Source organism: Cetorhinus maximus, chromosome 12 (genome assembly GCF_964194155.1).
Source record: "Cetorhinus maximus chromosome 12, sCetMax3.hap1.1, whole genome shotgun sequence".
NCBI lineage: Eukaryota > Metazoa > Chordata > Chondrichthyes > Lamniformes > Cetorhinidae > Cetorhinus > Cetorhinus maximus.
The window spans coordinates 84,943,504-84,961,867 of NC_135890.1; the positions used below are offsets into that span (position 1 = coordinate 84,943,504).

Sequence of the window (18,364 nt, forward strand, 5' to 3'; positions counted from 1 at the left end):
TGATTCTATGAGGAACCAAGATCTTGTAGAATACTTAGACCTGAATTTTCACACAGATGAAGAGGGTCTCCATCTTAGCAAAAATAGCTGTGGAGGCACAAATCCAAAGTCCCGCCCCTGAACCCTACCCCCTGTTATTTTCACAAGCTGGGGGGCAGGTTCTAAATAACATATCCATGATTCAGAGACAATTGCACATGTCAAACTGCTGCTGCCTCAAGTCAGATCTAACCTGCTAGTGGGATGTCCAAAACATGACTTGTGCACTTTAGACCTGGGAGCAGGAGGTCTAAATATACCGGAGTTCTTTGGAGAGATAGGCTATCCTTTCGGGTGTTCTCCCAGGACACCCTTGGGAGAGATCAGGTGCTCTTTGGTATTGTTAAAAGTAGACATGAATGCATGTAAAAAGTGCATAAAACTCCTGGGAACTGTAAAGAGAGCTGTCAAAGGGATTTAAATCTCCTACCCTTTAAATATTTGAAAAAGAAATGCTTACTATTTCATTGTCTGCTGATAGAAGCCTGAAAGCTACCATTATAGGATTAATGCTGCATGACTGATTTCACAACCTAACACCAAAATGGGGTGCCTGTCAGTTCACAGTTTGATTGACAACTCCAAGTGCTTATAAAGTCTTTGAAGTGGGACCATGAATACAAATGCTTGTTTTATAAGGGAATAAAGGAAGTTAAATGTAGTGATAGGGCTTTTAATCAATAAGCGTACTTTTTTTTTGAAACAGTGCATTCATCAATCAACACTTAAGAACTTTATTTAATCTCAGCATGGGTCCGGAGGTCTGCTCATGGTGGGTACTGGGTGAGTTGGCATGGAGAATGTAGGAGCAAAGGGTGGCAGGTTGGGGGCATGGGCTGGCATAAGTTGGCATGGAGACTATAAAAGGGCTATGGAGATGAGTGGAGAGACATGGGTTGGTATGGAGGGTATGAGGAACCATGAGGGTGGGTGACAGGCATGAGGTGGCAAGGGTTAGCATGGAGAGTGTGTGAGGGATGAGCTTTGGTAGGCTGTTTTTGTTTTATTTCTTATCCTCATTGCTTCAAAGTGCCGTAGGACTGAGGATGACCTTTCGCCCAGCCCACCTCTGCACCTGGCAGTCTCCGAATTCTTTCCGGGAGTGGTGGCCATGACACCAATTTTCACCCCCCCCCCCCACCACCACCGTCTCTGCCGCCAAGAACGAAAGTTCGAAGTTCCAGGGCACTTCCTCCCAGGTCGGGTTTGTGGAGCCAGGAATTGTCCCAATTCTGCGCTTTAGACCCAGGAGCAAAAATTCGGACTTTAATTTTCAGATTGCATCATTAATAATTAGTACAATATACAGTTCATTTTTTAAAAAATCTCAAGTGTTACCTCTATCTGAACATATCCGTGCAGACATGCACAAGTCAGTCCCTTTAAGTTACTGTGTGCTCAGGCACACAAAAAAAAGGGCCTGCACACAAATGAATCAGCTGCCCAGTATAAAATAAACTTAAGAGCGTATGTTGATCTCACCCATCGTCTGCTACCGAGGTAACATTTAGTCCCTCCTGGGAGAAGGAAACTGCTCGTACAAATCCAGTACTAAAGCCATCATCAACATCCAGAGCAGCAAAGGTGGAACAATGCCTGTAATACAGGAGCTTTACATTAACAATATTTATTCTGATTTATAACCAAGGATGTTTAAAATAAATTTTTAAACTAGTTTCCAGTGATACATTTTCAGGTTTTTTTTAAAAAAAGATCCTAATTAATGGGGAGTTGGAAGCGGGGGGAAGAGAACTTCTCAGAGCAGAAAGCAGGTCTGTTCCTTCCAATTGGCCATCAGCTCTTGGGAGGTGGTAAGTCTATTCTGAAGACCCTGGGAACCCCAACAGCAGGAAGGCAAGTGCCTGATGACGCTTTTGGGGCTCCCTGGAATGGCCGCAGTGGGGCTGTCACTGGCTCTCCAGGCAGTGGATGTGCCTACCGCCATTAAATCCAGCTCATTAACTTTTTCGCTCTCCACAGATGCTAATCAGACCTCAGTATTTTCAGCATTTTCTGTTTAATGCCAAATTTATATCTGAAGAGAGTCCACGATCAAACTCACTTATCGTACAAATATACAAAGATGTTAGGAATTAATGTTAACATTATCAAGTCAATTTCATTCCGTACACCACATTGGAAAACACTTACTATGTAACAAAGTAACAGCAAACTGGGCCGTTCAATTTCACACAAATGCTCCTTTACCTCAGTTTCATCAGGCTTTCTCCAGTGTCTGGGTCCCACACAATTACATGCGTGTCATAAGATGCCGTAGCTAGTAATGCTCCATTGGGTGAAAATTCACATGATACAACATCGCCGCCATGTCCTTCTAGTTTCCGAATCACTGTATATGATACCATACTCCACAACAACACCTGCAATCAGTATATAGCTGAACTTTTCCACAATCTCTTAATGCCATATAAAAAAAGTGTCAAACCCAAAGCAGAATGTATATGTAATTAGCTAGCAAGCACATTGTTTAAAGTTCATACCAAAAGTATAATTGGGATAGATTTCCCAAGCCTTTGCATGTAACGAGTGCCTCTGCAAATACACATCAAAAAAACTCAGGGGCCTACTGCCCTAATCAGAAATATTTATGCCACCATCAGTTAGACTGACATTTGATGCCATAAGAAACTCAACAATCTGAGATTCACCTCCCTGTCACACAAACAGGCCAAATTCAGTGCTGTAAACATCCAGATACAAGACAATATTTCTGTAGCAGAAGGACTGATGCTGGAACTATTTGAGCCAAGACAAAATAATAAAGTTACATGTTAATTTCAAATCAGTTTCCAAGATGTCTTCATTTATATAATGTCTTTGACATAGAAAAACATCCAAAGGTGCTTCACAGAGGAATAATGAGACACGAGGAGGGATGACCAAAAGCTTGGTCAAACATGTAGGTTTTACAAAGGGTCTTAAAAGGAGGGGGGGTGGATACATATACGAGCACATGTGAGTACATCATAGACCATAAGGCGTAGGAGTAGACGTAGGCCAGTTGGCCCATCGAGTCTGCTCCATAATTCAGTGAGATCATGGCTGATCTGGTAATCCTCAACTCCACTTTGCTGCCTTTTCCCCATAACCCTCGCTTATCTTTGCCTTAACAACCCAGTCTCTACAGCCATCTGCGGTAAAGAATTCAACAGATTCATTACGATCTGCAGAAATTCCCCCTCATCTGTCTAAATGGGCGACCCCTTATTCTGAGATTAAGCCCTCTGGCCCTAGACTCTCCCACAAGCTGAAATAACTTCTCAGCATCTACCCTCTCAAGCCCCCTACAAATCTTGTGTTTCAATAAGGTCACCTCATTCTTCTAAACTCCAAATAGTACAGGCCCAACCTACTCAACCTCTCCTCATAGGAAAATCCCTCCATACCCAGGATCAATCTAGTGAACATTCTCTGGACTGCCTCCAATGCCAATATATCTTTCCTTTGATAAGGGGTCCAAAACCATTCTTACTATTCTAGGTGTGGCCTAACTAGTGCCTTGTATAATTTTGGCAAGACTTCCCTATCTTTATACTCCATTCCCTTTGAAATAAAGGCCAACATTTCATTTGTCTTCCCTATTACCTGCTGAACTTGAATGCTAGCTTTTTGGGATTCATGCATGAGGACCCCTAAATCCCTCTGTGCTGCAGCTTTCTGAAGTCTTTCTCCATTGAAATATTGAGCTCCTCTATTCTTCCTGCCAAAGTGCACAACCTCACATTTTCCCACATTATATTCCATCTGCCAAGTTTTTGCCCACTCATTTAACCTATCTGTATCCCTCTATCCCTTTGTCACCCTCACTGCTTGCCTTCCCACCTTTGTGTCATCCGCAAACTTGGAAATAGTACATTCGTTTCCCTCATCCAAGTCAATATATATTGTAAATAATTGTGGCCCCAGCACTGATCCCTGTGGCACTCTAGTTACAGGTTGCCATCCTGAAAATGCTCTCTTATCCCAACTCTATCTTCTAACCATGCTAATATATACCCCTAACACCATGGGCTTTTATTTTATTAAGTACCTTATCAAACGCCTTTTGGAAATCCAAATATAGTACATCTACTGGTTCCCCTTTATCTATCCTGCTCGTTAGCTCCTCAAATAATTCTAATAAATTTGTCAGGCATGATTTCCCCTTCATGAAGTCACGGTGACTCTGCTTGATTATATTATGCATTTCTAAACGCTCTGCTATTATGTACCTTTATAATAGACGCTAACATTTTCCCAATGACGGATGTTAAGTTAACTGGCCTATAGTTACCTGTTTTTTGTCTCCCTTTTTGAATAAGGGTGTTACATTGGCAGTTTTCCAATCACGGACCTAGCTTTATTCCAGGAATAAAGCTAGGTCTGTGAAGATATCCCAAACAGTTGTATGTAGAACCACTGAAGTCACTGACAAATTAAAATAAAACCAGGGGAAGATGCAAACAAGGATACTGGTTCAGATGTTCAATCTACAAGATGAGAAGTTTGTATTGAACCCCTGGGATACTGTCACGCCTTCCTATTAAGGGAACACAATGCAGGTAGGTCATAAAATTCATTATTTCACAATCCTGACTGACGGCCTTCTTCACAGCCACAAACATCTTGGCCATTTCAGTAATGTCAGGACAGAAAAAAAAATTCTGGAAAGAAAGAAAAAAAAATAAGGAAAGAAGGTAAAGGAATCAAAAGGAAAGGTTAACTAATGGAAAGAAGTAAAGATCAGATGCAAAAGTAAAATTAAATCATGTACACAACCCCAACTCTCAAGATAGTCAAAGAAATGGGTTAATAGTCTTGCTGAACTTAATATCAGAATGCTTCCCCTGATTGAAAACAAATGCAGACACAGCAGATAATCTAATAAATCCAGCAAGAAAATATAGCCTGGTTTCTGGCTGAACAGTCACAAATGACACATCCGTTTGATCATACCCACAAGTTTATAGATAACCTTCATTTACTAATTACAGTTGCATGAAAGTTGAGTAATCTTTGATCAGAAGGGTGTGAATTTTCTAAACATCCCACAAATGTTAGTAATGGTTATTTATGGCCTGAAACTGGGTGTGTAAGAAGAGATTGTGAACATTAAATAGTGGGAGTTAACTTCCAGAATTCCTTTATAATATTCAATAGATCAACTTGCAATTCTTTTAGAATTACTATGGAATTTAATGGAAGTGTCACTAATGTATAAAATTCAGTAGCATCTTAGTGTCATTGTTTAACTATCTACATGCCATATCATATGTAAAAGAAATGTTTGTCCAAAAGTCTCATACTGATTGACCTTTATAGTTAAGGTTGGAAACTTACAGTCTTTCCTCCTCCCACAGAACAAAGCATGCTCGAGTTGGGAGTGACAGCACAACAATAAATCCATTGGTTGTGGCCTTTTAATGTATGCAGTAGTTTACCTGGAGGGTGGTGGAGAGAGAAAAAAAAAAGTAGCAATGTATCATACTAAAACAATCAGCCTATGAAAGACATCATAATTGTGACAATGAATTATGCAGTATATTCGGAAGCAGCAGACCGAGGAACATCCAACTATGACAAATATTTCTCATGACTGACTGCGCTAGGAATTCTGATCGACAGAGATATAGGATCTATTTAACAAGTGCAATTTTAGATTCTTAATCATCGTATACCATCAATTATTAAATATGATTCACACATTCTTTGGTTGACATAGTTTATTTAAAATATTGAATGTTTCAAAAAGGCACCTTTTAGTAATCAGAATATCAAAAGAAAGACAAGTCCTCACTTAACTAAATATTAACATCCAATAAAATCTTGAAGCTATGACAAAATTATGTAGCTACACCAATATTTTACAACTACAAATGTTCAGAACACAATTATACTTTTAACTTAAATTTGCCTTATGCACCACCACTTCTAATGTGTTTTCCTCTCCTCTATGCCTGCTACTCATGTTACACATAATCCAATCACTAATAGGTGGGCAAGAATGTCCCAATGTGATTTGCCTTTTGATTTCCTCACCCCCCTCTGTGCAGAAGCACTGTCACTATCCAATCACCATCAGGATATTATATTAATTTGCTTCCATCCACTCTGGAATAATATATTGGATGATCAATATCCTGTGCGACAAATATAAATTATGAATAAGAGGGGCAAAAAAAGTGATCTCAAAAGTCTTCTATAAACATTGAAGGAAGGTAGTTGAGAGAGTTGGGCCCGATTAAGGACAAAAAAAATGTTCTTGCAGAGACACAAGGCATGGCTGAGGTATTAAATGAATACTTTGCATCTGTCTTCACTAGAAAAGAGAATGCTGTCAATGTAGTAGTAAAGTGGGAGGTAATAACAATTTTAGATAAGATAAAAATAGATAAAGAGGTATCTAAAAGGGTTGAGAGTTAGAAAAGTCACTCAGTCTGGATGGGATGCTTCCTAGGTTACTGAAAGGAGTAAAGATGCAGAGGATCTGGCCAACATCTTCCAAACATCCTTCAATATGGGAGTGATGCCAGGATTGGAAGGACTGAAAATGTTACACACTTGTTCAAAGAAAAAAGGGACAGAGGAATAAACCTGGCAATTACAGGCCAATGTAGATGGTGGGGAAAATTTGAAGAAAATAAATGAGGACCATAGGAGGGCATGCCAGAAGCAGCACCAGGCATACCCAAAAATGAGATGTCAACCTGGTGAAGCTAAAACACAGGACTACATTCATGCTGAACAGCAGAAGCAGCATGTTATGGAGAACGCCAAGGAAGCCCACAGCCATCAAATCAAACTTCTGCAGTTTTGCCACATCAGGTCATGAATGGTGATGGACAATTAAACAACTAATGGGAAGAGACTCTAAAAATACCCTTCACCTTAATGATGGTGAGCCCAGCACCTCAGATGTCAGACTTCAGCCAGTTTGACATTGAGAAACTTTCATCTATGGAGCTATCAAGCAGCACCTACTCTCTGATGTTCAGTTTGGGTTCCACCAGGGCCATAAAGCTCCACACCTCATTAGAACCTTGGACTAAATATAAGCAAAAGAGCAGAATTCCAGAGGTGAAGTGAAAGTAACTGCACTTGACATCAAGCAGCGTTTGACCAAATGTGGCATCAGGGACCCCTAGTAAAACTGAGGTTAATGGGAATTAGGGAAAGCTCTCCACTGGCTGGAGTCACATACAGCACAAATGAGAATGGTTGTTGTGGTTGGAGGCCTATCATCTAGAACATCACTGTAGGAGTTCCTCAGGGCAGTGTTCTAGACCCAACTACCTTCAGCTACTTCATCAGTAACTTTCCTTCTATCACAAGGTCAAAAGTGGGGATGTTCACTGGTGATTACGTGGTGTTTAGTACCATTTGTGACTCCTCAGCCATCGAAGCAGTGCATGCGACAAGCCAACATTCTACCTTCAGCTGATCAATGGCAAGTAACATTCACACCACACAAATGCCAGGTAATGACCATCCAACAACAGGGAGCTCAATCATCTCCCTTTGACATTCATTGGGATTACCATCACTAAATTCCCCATCAACATCCTAGGGCTTACCATCGATCAGAAACTTAAAATGGACCAGCCACATAAATACGGTGGCTACAAGAGCAGGTCAGAGTTGTGTATTCTGTAGCAAGTGACTCACCTCCTGACTCGACAAAGCCTGTCCACCATCCACAAGGCACAGGTCAGGAGTTCAATTGAATACTCTCCACTTAACTAAATGAATGCAGCTCCAACAACACTCAAAACACTCAACGTCTTCCAGAACTAAAGCGACCCACTTGATTGGCACCTCATCCATCACCTCAAATGTTTACTTCCTCCACACCAGTGCACAAGTGCTCACTTTGTACCATCAACAAGATGCATTGCAGCAATATGCCAAGGCTTCTTCGACAGCACCTCCTAGACACATTACATTGACTAGAAGGACAAGGGGGCAGGTTCATGTGAACATCACCAAGTTCCCACTATTCTGACTTGGAAATATATCACCATTCCTTCACTGTCACTGGGTCAAAATTCAGGAACTCCCTCCCTAACAGCACTGTGGGTATATCTTCACCACATGGACTGCAGCAGTTTAAGGCGGCACTCACCATCACCTTCTCAAGAGCAATTAGAGATAGGAAATAAATATTGATCTTGACAGTGATGCTCACGTCCCATGAGCAAAGAGTAAACAGGACAGTTAGAGACTTCAGGAGATCAAAGACAAACTGGTGAAATGGATGCATAGAAGATGAGATTTAATGTAGAAAAGCATGAGTTAACACATTTTGGTAGGAAGAATGAGCAGAGGCAACATGAACTAAATGATAAAAACGTTAAAAAGAGGGTGCTGGACAGACACTTGGGTGTGTATTTACTAAAATATTTGAAGGTGGCAGGACAAGCAGAGAGAGCTGTTTCAAAAAAACATTCAGGATCCTTCGCTATATCATTAGAGGCATAAAATTTAAAAGCAGGGAAGTTTTGCTGAGCCTTTATAAAAATACTGGTTAGGACTGGCCTGGAGTATGGCATTTAATTCTGGACATCACACTTTAGAAAGGATGTATATAGGCCTTAAAGAGCATGCATAATAGATTTACTAAACGGTATAATAGATGAGAGACTTCAGTTACGTTGGGGAAGTGGGGTTGTTCTCCTTAGAGCAGACAAGGGTTAGAAGGGAAAAAAAAACAAAAAACTACTGCGGATGCTGGAAATCCAAAACAAAAACAGAATTACCTGGAAAAACTCAGCAGGTCTGGCAGCATCAGCGGAGAAGAAAAGAGTTGACGTTTCGAGTCCTCATGACCCTTCAACAGAATTCTGTTCTGTTGACGGGTCATGAGGACTCGAAATGTCAACTCTTTTCTTCTCTGCCGATGCTGCCAGACCTGCTGAGTTTTTCCAGGTAATTCTGTTTTTGTTTAAGGGTCAGAAGGGATTTGATAGGTGTTCAAAATCATGAATGCTTTTGCTAGTTTATCCTTATTTACTCTGTCTCTAATGACAGAAGGATCAATAACCAGAGGACATCGATTTAAGTTGATAAGGCAAAAAAAACTAAAGGCAGCACAGGAAAATAATTATGCAGCGAGTTGTGACCAAGAACACACTGCCTGCTGGTAGAAGCAGATTCAATAATAATTTTGAAAAATGGAATTGGACAAATACTTCAAAGAAATAAAATTACAGGGCTAAGGGGAAAAGTAGTGGAGTAAGACTAATTGGACAACAGTTTCAAAGAGCAAGTATAATCGGTCAAATAGCCTCCTTCTGTATTGTATCATTTAATTAATTAAAGAAAACTTTTGAACATTCAAATGTTCACTAAGCCTGATCCTTCCACGGAGTCCATTACAGACTTTACCTCATCCAATTAATCTGCATAGGGACAGTGTTGCAAATAAATGTTTCTTCATAATTTAAAGGCATCAACAAAAACTCCTGAAATTCTATCTGGCGCTTTTACCACATTATTTAATTAGCATTTACTGTGTTTACACTGTTGTGTCGATGAGTACAATCCAGAGTATAGGGGGAGTTCTTTCTTGCACATTACAATAATACTGCAGTATCAGCAAGCTAATAACAGGGAGAGTTGGAAATGCTGTGAATCCATACTCAACTCTGCTGTTCAACTCTGAATTGTTGTCCTCCACATACAACTTTGAAGAAATTGTTACTCATTGCTGGAGATTTGTTCCACATATAGACTGCTTTATATGGCCAAGGGTCGGGGGTGGGGGGGGAAAAGGGAGATAAAATATATTTCTTCTAATTTATAGTCTCACTGGAGGCAGTGTGTGCTCACAATACACGTTAAATAGCCTGTTTTTCTCTTTAATGATATACACAGAACATAGTGGGGTTTTTTCCACGTACCATCCTGTTTTAGGTCCCATACACACAGAGTTGTGTCCCGTGATGCAGAAATCAACATGAAGTTTTCATTGGAGATAAAAGCAAAGCATCTCACTACTGACTGGTGTCCTTTTAACTTGAAGAGAAGGTGTGCTGCAACAGAAATAGGAAAGTTTAAAACTACATGCTGTGAAAAATGGTGAGGTCATGAAATGTTCATCAGTTCAGTGCCTGGTTAAGGCTTCCGGGAGTATCAGCTTTCCAATCTCTCACTCAAGTGATCGTTCTTCTTAGAACTCAGATGTTGAATGTTGGCAAGATGCCCAACCAAAGCAGGCATCACAGCCAAGACCTGCCCTGCCCTAACCTGACATGCACTTGGCAGGAAGAGTCAATATGATAGCAATTCTGAGGAACCATGGCTGATGTTGTCCCTCAGACAACATGTTGCGGTGATCCTAACTGATAGAGGTCCGTTTATTGTTGGGGATCAAAGTTGTGGCCTTTTTGTTCTGAAGGAATCAGTTCCAGTCTTTAAAAAAAATCAAGTGGAAAGAATCGTAACAGGGTTGAAACACTCCTCAGTACACACTGCATCTGTCCAAATATAAAATTACTAAAAAGTTCACTTTGGTACTGGCCCAACATGATGTCTGTACCTTCAGCTGCCAACAACCACACAACTGGATCACAAATTTCAGTTACAAATGAGTCAACAGAAACATGTTCCTACATGTTTCAGTTTTTAAATGACCATTATTGAGGCAAGCTTAGGTACTTAGCAGCACTACAGAGCAATGATGGCGAACCAGCACTAGGTGTCTGTGAAAGTCATGAAAGCAGAAATAGCTAACATTGAAACAATCTGTTTGTTAGCATTAAAACCAGTGAAACCTCTACCTGGTTGTCAATTAAGACCATCAGTACTCTTTTAAAGATTAAACAGTTAAAGAGGAATTTGCATCTTGTGACTTTTGTAATCTGAATGAGTTGGCATTTTCCCTTTATTTCTGCAAGCTTTAAAAGCTGATGACATTAATGGTTTGGTAGAGTGAGTGCATTCAACAGTGGGAAAGAGCTGAATTAGCACATACTATTATTAGTAATCCATTTATACTATAAAACTACTGGTTCCCTTGCTGTCAAATTATCCAATGTATACAACATTCAACAATGTATCGTTTGTACAGGCTACCTTTAAGACAGTGAATCTTTCCTGGGCTTTCCCCCCCCATGTCTGAGGATACGTTCCTACAAGTCAGCAACAGCAGACCGAAAGTAAGTGTCACCGTCAGCAAAATGGCACAGGAGTTTCAGAGCCTTTCACAAAACCAGCAGTGGTTAGGTTGCAGGGTTACCTCTGATGATGCCACTGCCTCCAAAAGCAGTGCCACGTTCTAAATGAGTGTAAATTGCAAACTGACAGAAGCAAACGATGAACCAATGTTAACTTAGAATCCTCACACTGTTGATGGCACTCTTTTCAACGGTTCCCATCAATAGCGTTCATTTGCAAACAAAAGCTATGAAAAATAAAAAAGACACTAATCAAAATTCTTTGTATGTTTTACACAAGCTCTGCATTTAAGAAGCTTGACCCAGTTTGAATTCCAATTACAGACATGAATCCTTGACCTCATGCCCTGTGCTGCAATACAATCCACTTAGCTGCTCTCCACCCCATTATTGCAGATTCCACATGTGAAAATTATATTCACGTACATTTATTTTCCAAAAAAATTACAAATTGTCTCGAAGTCAATTTCTCTCATACAGGCCAGAATATAAAATAGCAATCAGGACACAGACCAAGATAAAACAACGGATTGTCTGAAACTGTAGAAATTCATAGAAGGGCTGGTCAAAAAAATTCTGAACACACTAAAAGGTTATTTGTCCTAACAGCATGGTACCTTCCAATCTGATTTCAATCCTAAAACATCCATCTATCCTCACAACCTAGAAACACAGAAGATTTGCATTTGTACTTCTTTAGCTTAGTGAAATAATGCAATGGGTGCTTTTGCCCACAAAAAAACCAATAAACAGTTATTACTGATAAAGGGGAACCAGTAGATGTAGTGTATTTGGATTTCCAGAAGGCATTAGATAAGGTGCCACATAAAAAGATTATTGCACAAGATGAGAGCCCACAGTATTGGAGGTAATGTATTAGCATGGATTGAGGATTGGTTAACACACAGAAGACAGATTCGGGATTAATGGGTCTTTTTCAGGTCGGAAAGACGTAGCTAGTGGATCAGTCCTAGGACCTCAATTATTTACTATCTACATTAAATGACTTGGAGGAGGGGGCAGAGTGCAATGTATCCAAATTTTCTGACGATACAAAAATAGGTGGGGAGGCATGTTGTGATGAGGACATAAGGAATCTGCAAGGGGATATAGACAGGTTAAGTGAATGGGCAAAAACTTGGCAGATGGAGTTTAATGTAGGAAAGTATGAGGTCATGCACTGTTAGGAAGAATCAAAGGCAGACTATTATTTAAATGGTGAGAGACTCCAAAACAAAAGTGCAGCACAGAGGGATCTGGGTGTTCTTGTGCATGAAACACAGCATGCAGGTGCAGCAAGTAATTAAGAAGGCAAATGGAATCATGGCCTGTAATGCTAGGGGGTTGGAGTTTAAAAATAGGGAAGTCTTGTTACAACTGTATAGGGTGTTAATGAGGCCCCACCTGGAGTCCTATGTACAGTTTTGGTCCCCGTATTTAAGAAAGAATGTACTGGCATTGGAGGCAGTTCAAAAGAAATTCACTAGGCTGATTCCTGGGATGAAGGGGTTGACTTATCAAGAACAGGTAAATAGGTTAGGCCTTTATTCATTAGAGCTTAGAAGAATGACAGATGATCTTATTGAAACGTACAATATTCTGAGGGGGCTTGACAGAGTAGATGTTGAGAAGATGTTTCCATTAGTGGGGGAATCTCAAACTAAGGAACACTCATTTAAAACTGAGATGCGAAGGAATTTCTTCTCTCAGAGGGTAGTGAATATCTGGAATTCTCTACAAAAACAAAAATACCTGGAAAAACTCAGCAGGTCTGACAGCATCTGCGGAGAGGAACACAGTTAACGTTTCGAGTCCTTATGACTCTTCAGCAGAACTAAGGAAAAGTAGAAAAGAGGTGAAATATAAGCTGGTTTGGGGGGGGGGGGGGGGGGGGTGTGTGGTATGACCATCTTATATTTCACCTCTTTTCTACTCTTCCTTAGTTCTGTTGAAGAGTCATACGGACTCGAAACGTTAACTGTGTTCCTCTCCGCAGATGCTGTCAGACCTGCTGAGTTTTTCCAGGTATTTTTGATTTTGTTTTGGATTTCCAGCATCCACAGTTTTTTGCTTTTATCTGGAATTCTCTACCTCAGTTGTGGAGGCTAGATCACTGAAAGTATTTAAAGAGGTAGATAAATTTTTGAAACATCGGGGAGTTGAGGGCTATGAGGAGCTGGCACAAAAGAGGAGTTGAGGCCTGGGGCAGATCAGCCATGACCTCATTGAATGGCGGGGCAGGCTTGAGGGACCAAATGGCCTATTCCCGCTGCTGTTTCTTATATTCTTACACAGTACAGACAACTTTATACAAGAGTTTACACTATATTGCTTTAAAAATAATCCCTGAACTCCAATGTCTAAATACGCCCTTGTTTATAACCAAAATTCAAACATGGGAATTTTCTCCTTACTGGTTGGCAAAACATTAGAGCACTTCACAAAAACTATACTCAGCAAAAAAAAAAGTAATGCCCAACACAGCAAATCATAAATAAAACAGTGTAAATAGAAGGAACATTTAACTGTTAGCAAAATCTTAAAATATAACAGGCAAATTTATAAATTGACAACCTGGAAATGCTGGAGACCATAACTGTTTTTTTTTTTTTACACACATTGGGCTCAAGTTTCCACATGTTTCCATTGATAATATTAATACAACCTGACAGAATCAGCCAAACCAGCACAAATTCAATCAGGTATTTTTAAACGTACTGAGTTACAGCTAAAGCCACTTACAATTGTATCATTGATGATCTTTTACTTTGGTTCAAGATTCAAATGGCCCTAATCAGGTCCTGCTCATGAAAGTGGCCACACCCCAGATCAAAATGGCATGATTCTGCCAGTTGCAGAACTGGGAAAGCTGTTCTCATTTTCTTAATCAGACAGGCACATTTAAAATTTTTACTTTTTGCTATGTATTTAATTTACAAAGAAATGGACTTGTGGATACCAGTGTAATTATTGAATGGTTCAGCAGTTTGTTTCTTTTTAAAGTCATTTTGGGTCATTTTAAATTGATTTATTCACAGCTGGAAGACTGGACTTATTAAAAATGATTGTTTTTGCTGACAAAGCATCTTCAAACTTAAATATATTAAGGAATATTTTGGCGGAAAAAAAATCATGTTTGATTATGTCGCTTGATGCGCTAGTTCCTGGCACAATTTAAGTTTATGGGTTATGCAAATAGGTTTTAGCAGAAACTTGAAACCAAGCCAGTGCAATTTCACATGTATTTTGCTCAATTTCCCAATTGCAAACTCAGCTCTTTGATTTTAAAAGGAGGGCATAAAAAAGAGAGAACACTCTCGATAACATATTAGCAACCTTCATCCCAATAAGTATTGGTTCAAAGTATAAAAGCAAAATACTGCGGATGCTGGAAATCTGAAAGAAAAATAAAAATAGCTGGAAAAACTCAGCAGGTCTGACAGCATCTGCAGAGAGGAATATAGTTTACGTTTCGAGTCCGTATGACTCGAAATCAGAACTGAGGAAATATAGAAGTGGAGGTGAAGTATAAGCTGGTTGAGGGGGGTGGGACAGGTAGAGCTGGATAGAGGGCCAGTGATAGGTGGAGGCAAAGAAGAGATTGCCACAGATGTCATAGACAAAAGGACAAAGGGGTGTTGACGGTGGTGATATTAGCTAAGGAATGTGCTAATGGTGACATTAAGGGTAGAAAGCAGGATGGGCAAGTGACTGATAGCCCTAGTGGGGGTGGGATGGGGGGGAAGGGATCGAAATAGGCTAAAAGGTGGAGATGAAACAATGGATGGAAATGCATTTAAAGATAATGGAAATAGGTGGGAAAAGAAAAATATATTTAAAAAATATAATTTATTGGAAAAGGGGGATCGGAAAGGGGGTGAGGATGGAGGAGAGAGTTCATGATCTGAAGTTGTTGAACTCAATGTTAAATCCGGCAGGCTGTAAAGTGCCTACTCGGAAGATGAGGTGCTGTTCCTCCAGTTTGCATTGAGCTTCACTGGAACATTGCAGCAGGCCAAGGACGGACATGTGGGCATGAGAGCAGGGTGGTGTGTTGAAATGGCAAGCAACAGGGAGGTCTGGGTCATGCTTGCAGACAGACCAAAGGTGCTCCGCAAAGCATTCACCCAGTCTGCGTTTGGTCTCTCTAATGTAGAGGAGACCGCATTGGGAGCAGCGAATGCAGTAGACTAAATTGAGGGAAGTACAAGTGAAGTGCTGCTTCACGTGAAAGGAGTGTTTGGGCCATTGGATGGTGAGGAGGGGGGGGAAGTAAAGGGGCAGGTGTAACACCTTCTGCGGTTGCATGGGAAGATGCCATGGGAGGGGGTTGAGGTATAGGGGGTGATGGAGGAGTGGACCAGGGTGTCCCACAGGGAATGATCCCTGCGGAATGTTGACGGGGGGGCGTGTGTGAAGGGAAGATGTGTTTGGTGGTGGCATCATGCTGGAGTTGGCGGAAATGGCGGAGGATGATCCTTTGAATGCGGAGGCTGCTGGGGTGATAAGAGAGGACGAGGGGGACCCTATCATGGTTCTGAGAGGGAGAGGAAGGCGTGAGGGCGGATGCATGGGAGATGGGCCGGACACAGTTGAGGGCCCTGTCAACCACCGTGGGTGGAAAACCATGGTTAAGGAAGAAGGAAGACATGTCAGAGGAACTGTTTTGGAAAGTGGCATCATCAGAACCGATGTGACGAAGGCGAAGGAACTGAGAGAATGGGATGGAGTCCTTACAGGAAGCGGGGTGTGAGGAGCTGTAGTCGAGGTAGCTATGGGAGTCGGTAGGCTTGTAATGGATATTGGTGGACAGTCTATCACCAGAAATTGAGACAGAGGTCAAGGAAGGGAAGAGAAGCATCAGTGATGGACCATTTGAAAACGATGGAGGAGTGGAAATTGGAAGAAAAATTAATACATTTTTCCAGGTCCAGATGTGAGCATGAAGCAGCACCGAAGCAGTCATCAATGTACTGGAGAAAGTTGTGGGAGGGGGCCTGAGTAGGACTGGATCAAGGAATGTTCCACATACCCATGAAGAGACAGGCATAACTGGGGCCCATGCGGGTACCCATAGCCACACCTCTTATTTGGAGGAAGTGAGATGAGTTTAAGGAGAAATTGTTCAGTAAGAGAACAAGTTCAGCCAGACGGAGGAGAGTAGTGGTAGATGAGGATTGTTCGGGCCTCTGTTCGAGGAAGAAGTGGAGAGCCCTCAGACCATCCTGTTGGGGGATGGAGGTGTAGAGGGATTGGATGTCCATGGTGAAGAGGCGGCGGTTGGGGCCAGGGAACTGGAAATTGTTGAGATGTAGGGCGTCAGAGGAATCGTGGATGTAGGTGGGAAGAGACTGGACAAGGGGAGAGAGAATGGAGTCAAGATAGCAAGAAATGAGTTCCGTGGGAAGGAACAGGCTGACACAATCGATCTGCCAGGACAGTTCTGTTTGTGGATTTTGGGGAGGAGGTAGAAGCAGGCCGTCCAAGGTTGGGAGACTATGAGGTTGGAAATTTCCATCCATTGTTTCATCTCCACCTTTTAGCCTATTTCGATCCCTCCCCCCCCACCCCACCAACCCACCCCCACTAGGGCCGATGCTTGCTCGCCCTGCTTTCTACCCTTAATGTCACCATTAGCACATTCCTTAGCTAACATCACCACTGTCAACACCCCTTTGTCCTTTTGTCTATGACATCTTTGGCAATCTCTTCTTTGCCTCCACCTATCACTGGCCCTCTAACCAACTCTACCTGTCCCACCCCTCTCAACCAGCTTATATTTCACCTCATTTCTATATTTCCTCAGTTCTGATGAAGAGTCATATGGACTCGAAACATTAACTGTATTCCTCTCCACAGATGCTGTCAGACCTGCTGAGTTTTTCCAGCAATTTTTATTTTTGGTTCAAAGTATGCTTTTTTGAAAATGTACTAGCGTTGTACAACTCTTGAGTTTTCACATTTTTCCTTCACCGCAAGGACCACAATTTAGGGGTCTAATTTGCATAGGGAACAAGTAGCATAAGCTGAGGAACTCCACTGGAAATTCCACCAGTCTGCATCCTTTTCTGCCCTGGATCCCTCCTCTACTGGTATCCAAAGCAGGAATCTAGAGACAGCCGAGTACTCCTGGGCATCTCTCTCAATTTAACTCTCATCTTACTTTATTGCTCCTTTGCAATTTCTTTATTTAGATGAGGCGGGCGGGTGGTGGGGGGGAGAATTCAGAGTGGAAGGTTTTGATAATTAATTTCTTCATAATGACCTTTTGTTTAAGTGTTTCTCAGTGTGTAAATAAAATGATAAAAATGAATCTGTACAGATATTCGAAAGGTGTTCCCAGCTCTCCAGTAGTTGAGAAAGTTCATCCATGGAGCTACTGAGTTATGAAGAAAATATCAAAGCTTCTACAAAGTTGGCTGATTTTGACTAAGGCAAGAATTGGAGCACTACAATTAGCTTCAGTGTCCTTAAATTAGTAAGGGAAAACATCAGCCAGGATTTCCACACATGATCATTATAAAGCAACCCTGTTAGATGTGTGTGAATTAAGGGTGTAGATAGGATTAGGCTTGGCTGTGATCCACCCTATAATTGTAATCACTGCCAACACTCCATGACATTTTTCAATTGCCCATTATGTGTGTTGAGCTAAGCATTGGAAAGTATTGCCTGAATCGATAAGTACAGAGTTAATACCCTGAGGAGCGGAGAGGAAAAAAAATACTGCTTTGAATGCAAGTTGTATAAAGGCTACAGTATCTCCGAGTGACAATTACATTCTTTCAGCACAATGAGAATGCTGGCCTGTGTGCAGAGACACCACAAGATATTTTACCGGTAGGCACTTTCCACAACTTGATTTCTCCATTGGTGAGACCTGTGGCAAGGATTGTACCCGAGCACTGAAGTGCGCACTTGTGTTGGTTCTCGGACGACTTATTTCCATTCTCAGATGGAGATGTTCCAAATGATAACCCCCACACTGTTTGACCACAATCGATTATCTTTTCTCCAGACTGGCCCTTTGCTCTTCCATCTGCTTTAAAATGATGTGTACTTTTATAACTTCTGTAGAAGAAAAATAAGGACAAAGCATTAACAGAGGAAGAATTTGCTGAAGATATGCTAACCATATTAGGTTCAAAAAC

At 41.2% G+C, this 18,364-nt stretch overlaps 1 protein-coding gene across 2 annotated transcripts in view; it reads right to left on the reverse strand.

The window, feature by feature from the left end:
• Positions 1-18,364, reverse strand: part of wsb2 (WD repeat and SOCS box containing 2) — a 28,676-nt gene that overhangs the window by 2,481 nt on the left and 7,831 nt on the right. For both annotated transcript variants that reach the window (XM_078554023.1, XM_078554024.1), the window contains exons 3-7: positions 18,052-18,284; positions 9,939-10,070; positions 5,380-5,480; positions 2,248-2,420; positions 1,522-1,635 (exon numbers count right to left, since the gene is read on the reverse strand). In XM_078554023.1, coding sequence (XP_078410149.1) covers positions 1,522-1,635; positions 2,248-2,420; positions 5,380-5,480; positions 9,939-10,070; positions 18,052-18,284 — 753 coding nt within the window. The remainder of the gene's footprint in view (positions 1-1,521; positions 1,636-2,247; positions 2,421-5,379; positions 5,481-9,938; positions 10,071-18,051; positions 18,285-18,364) is intronic.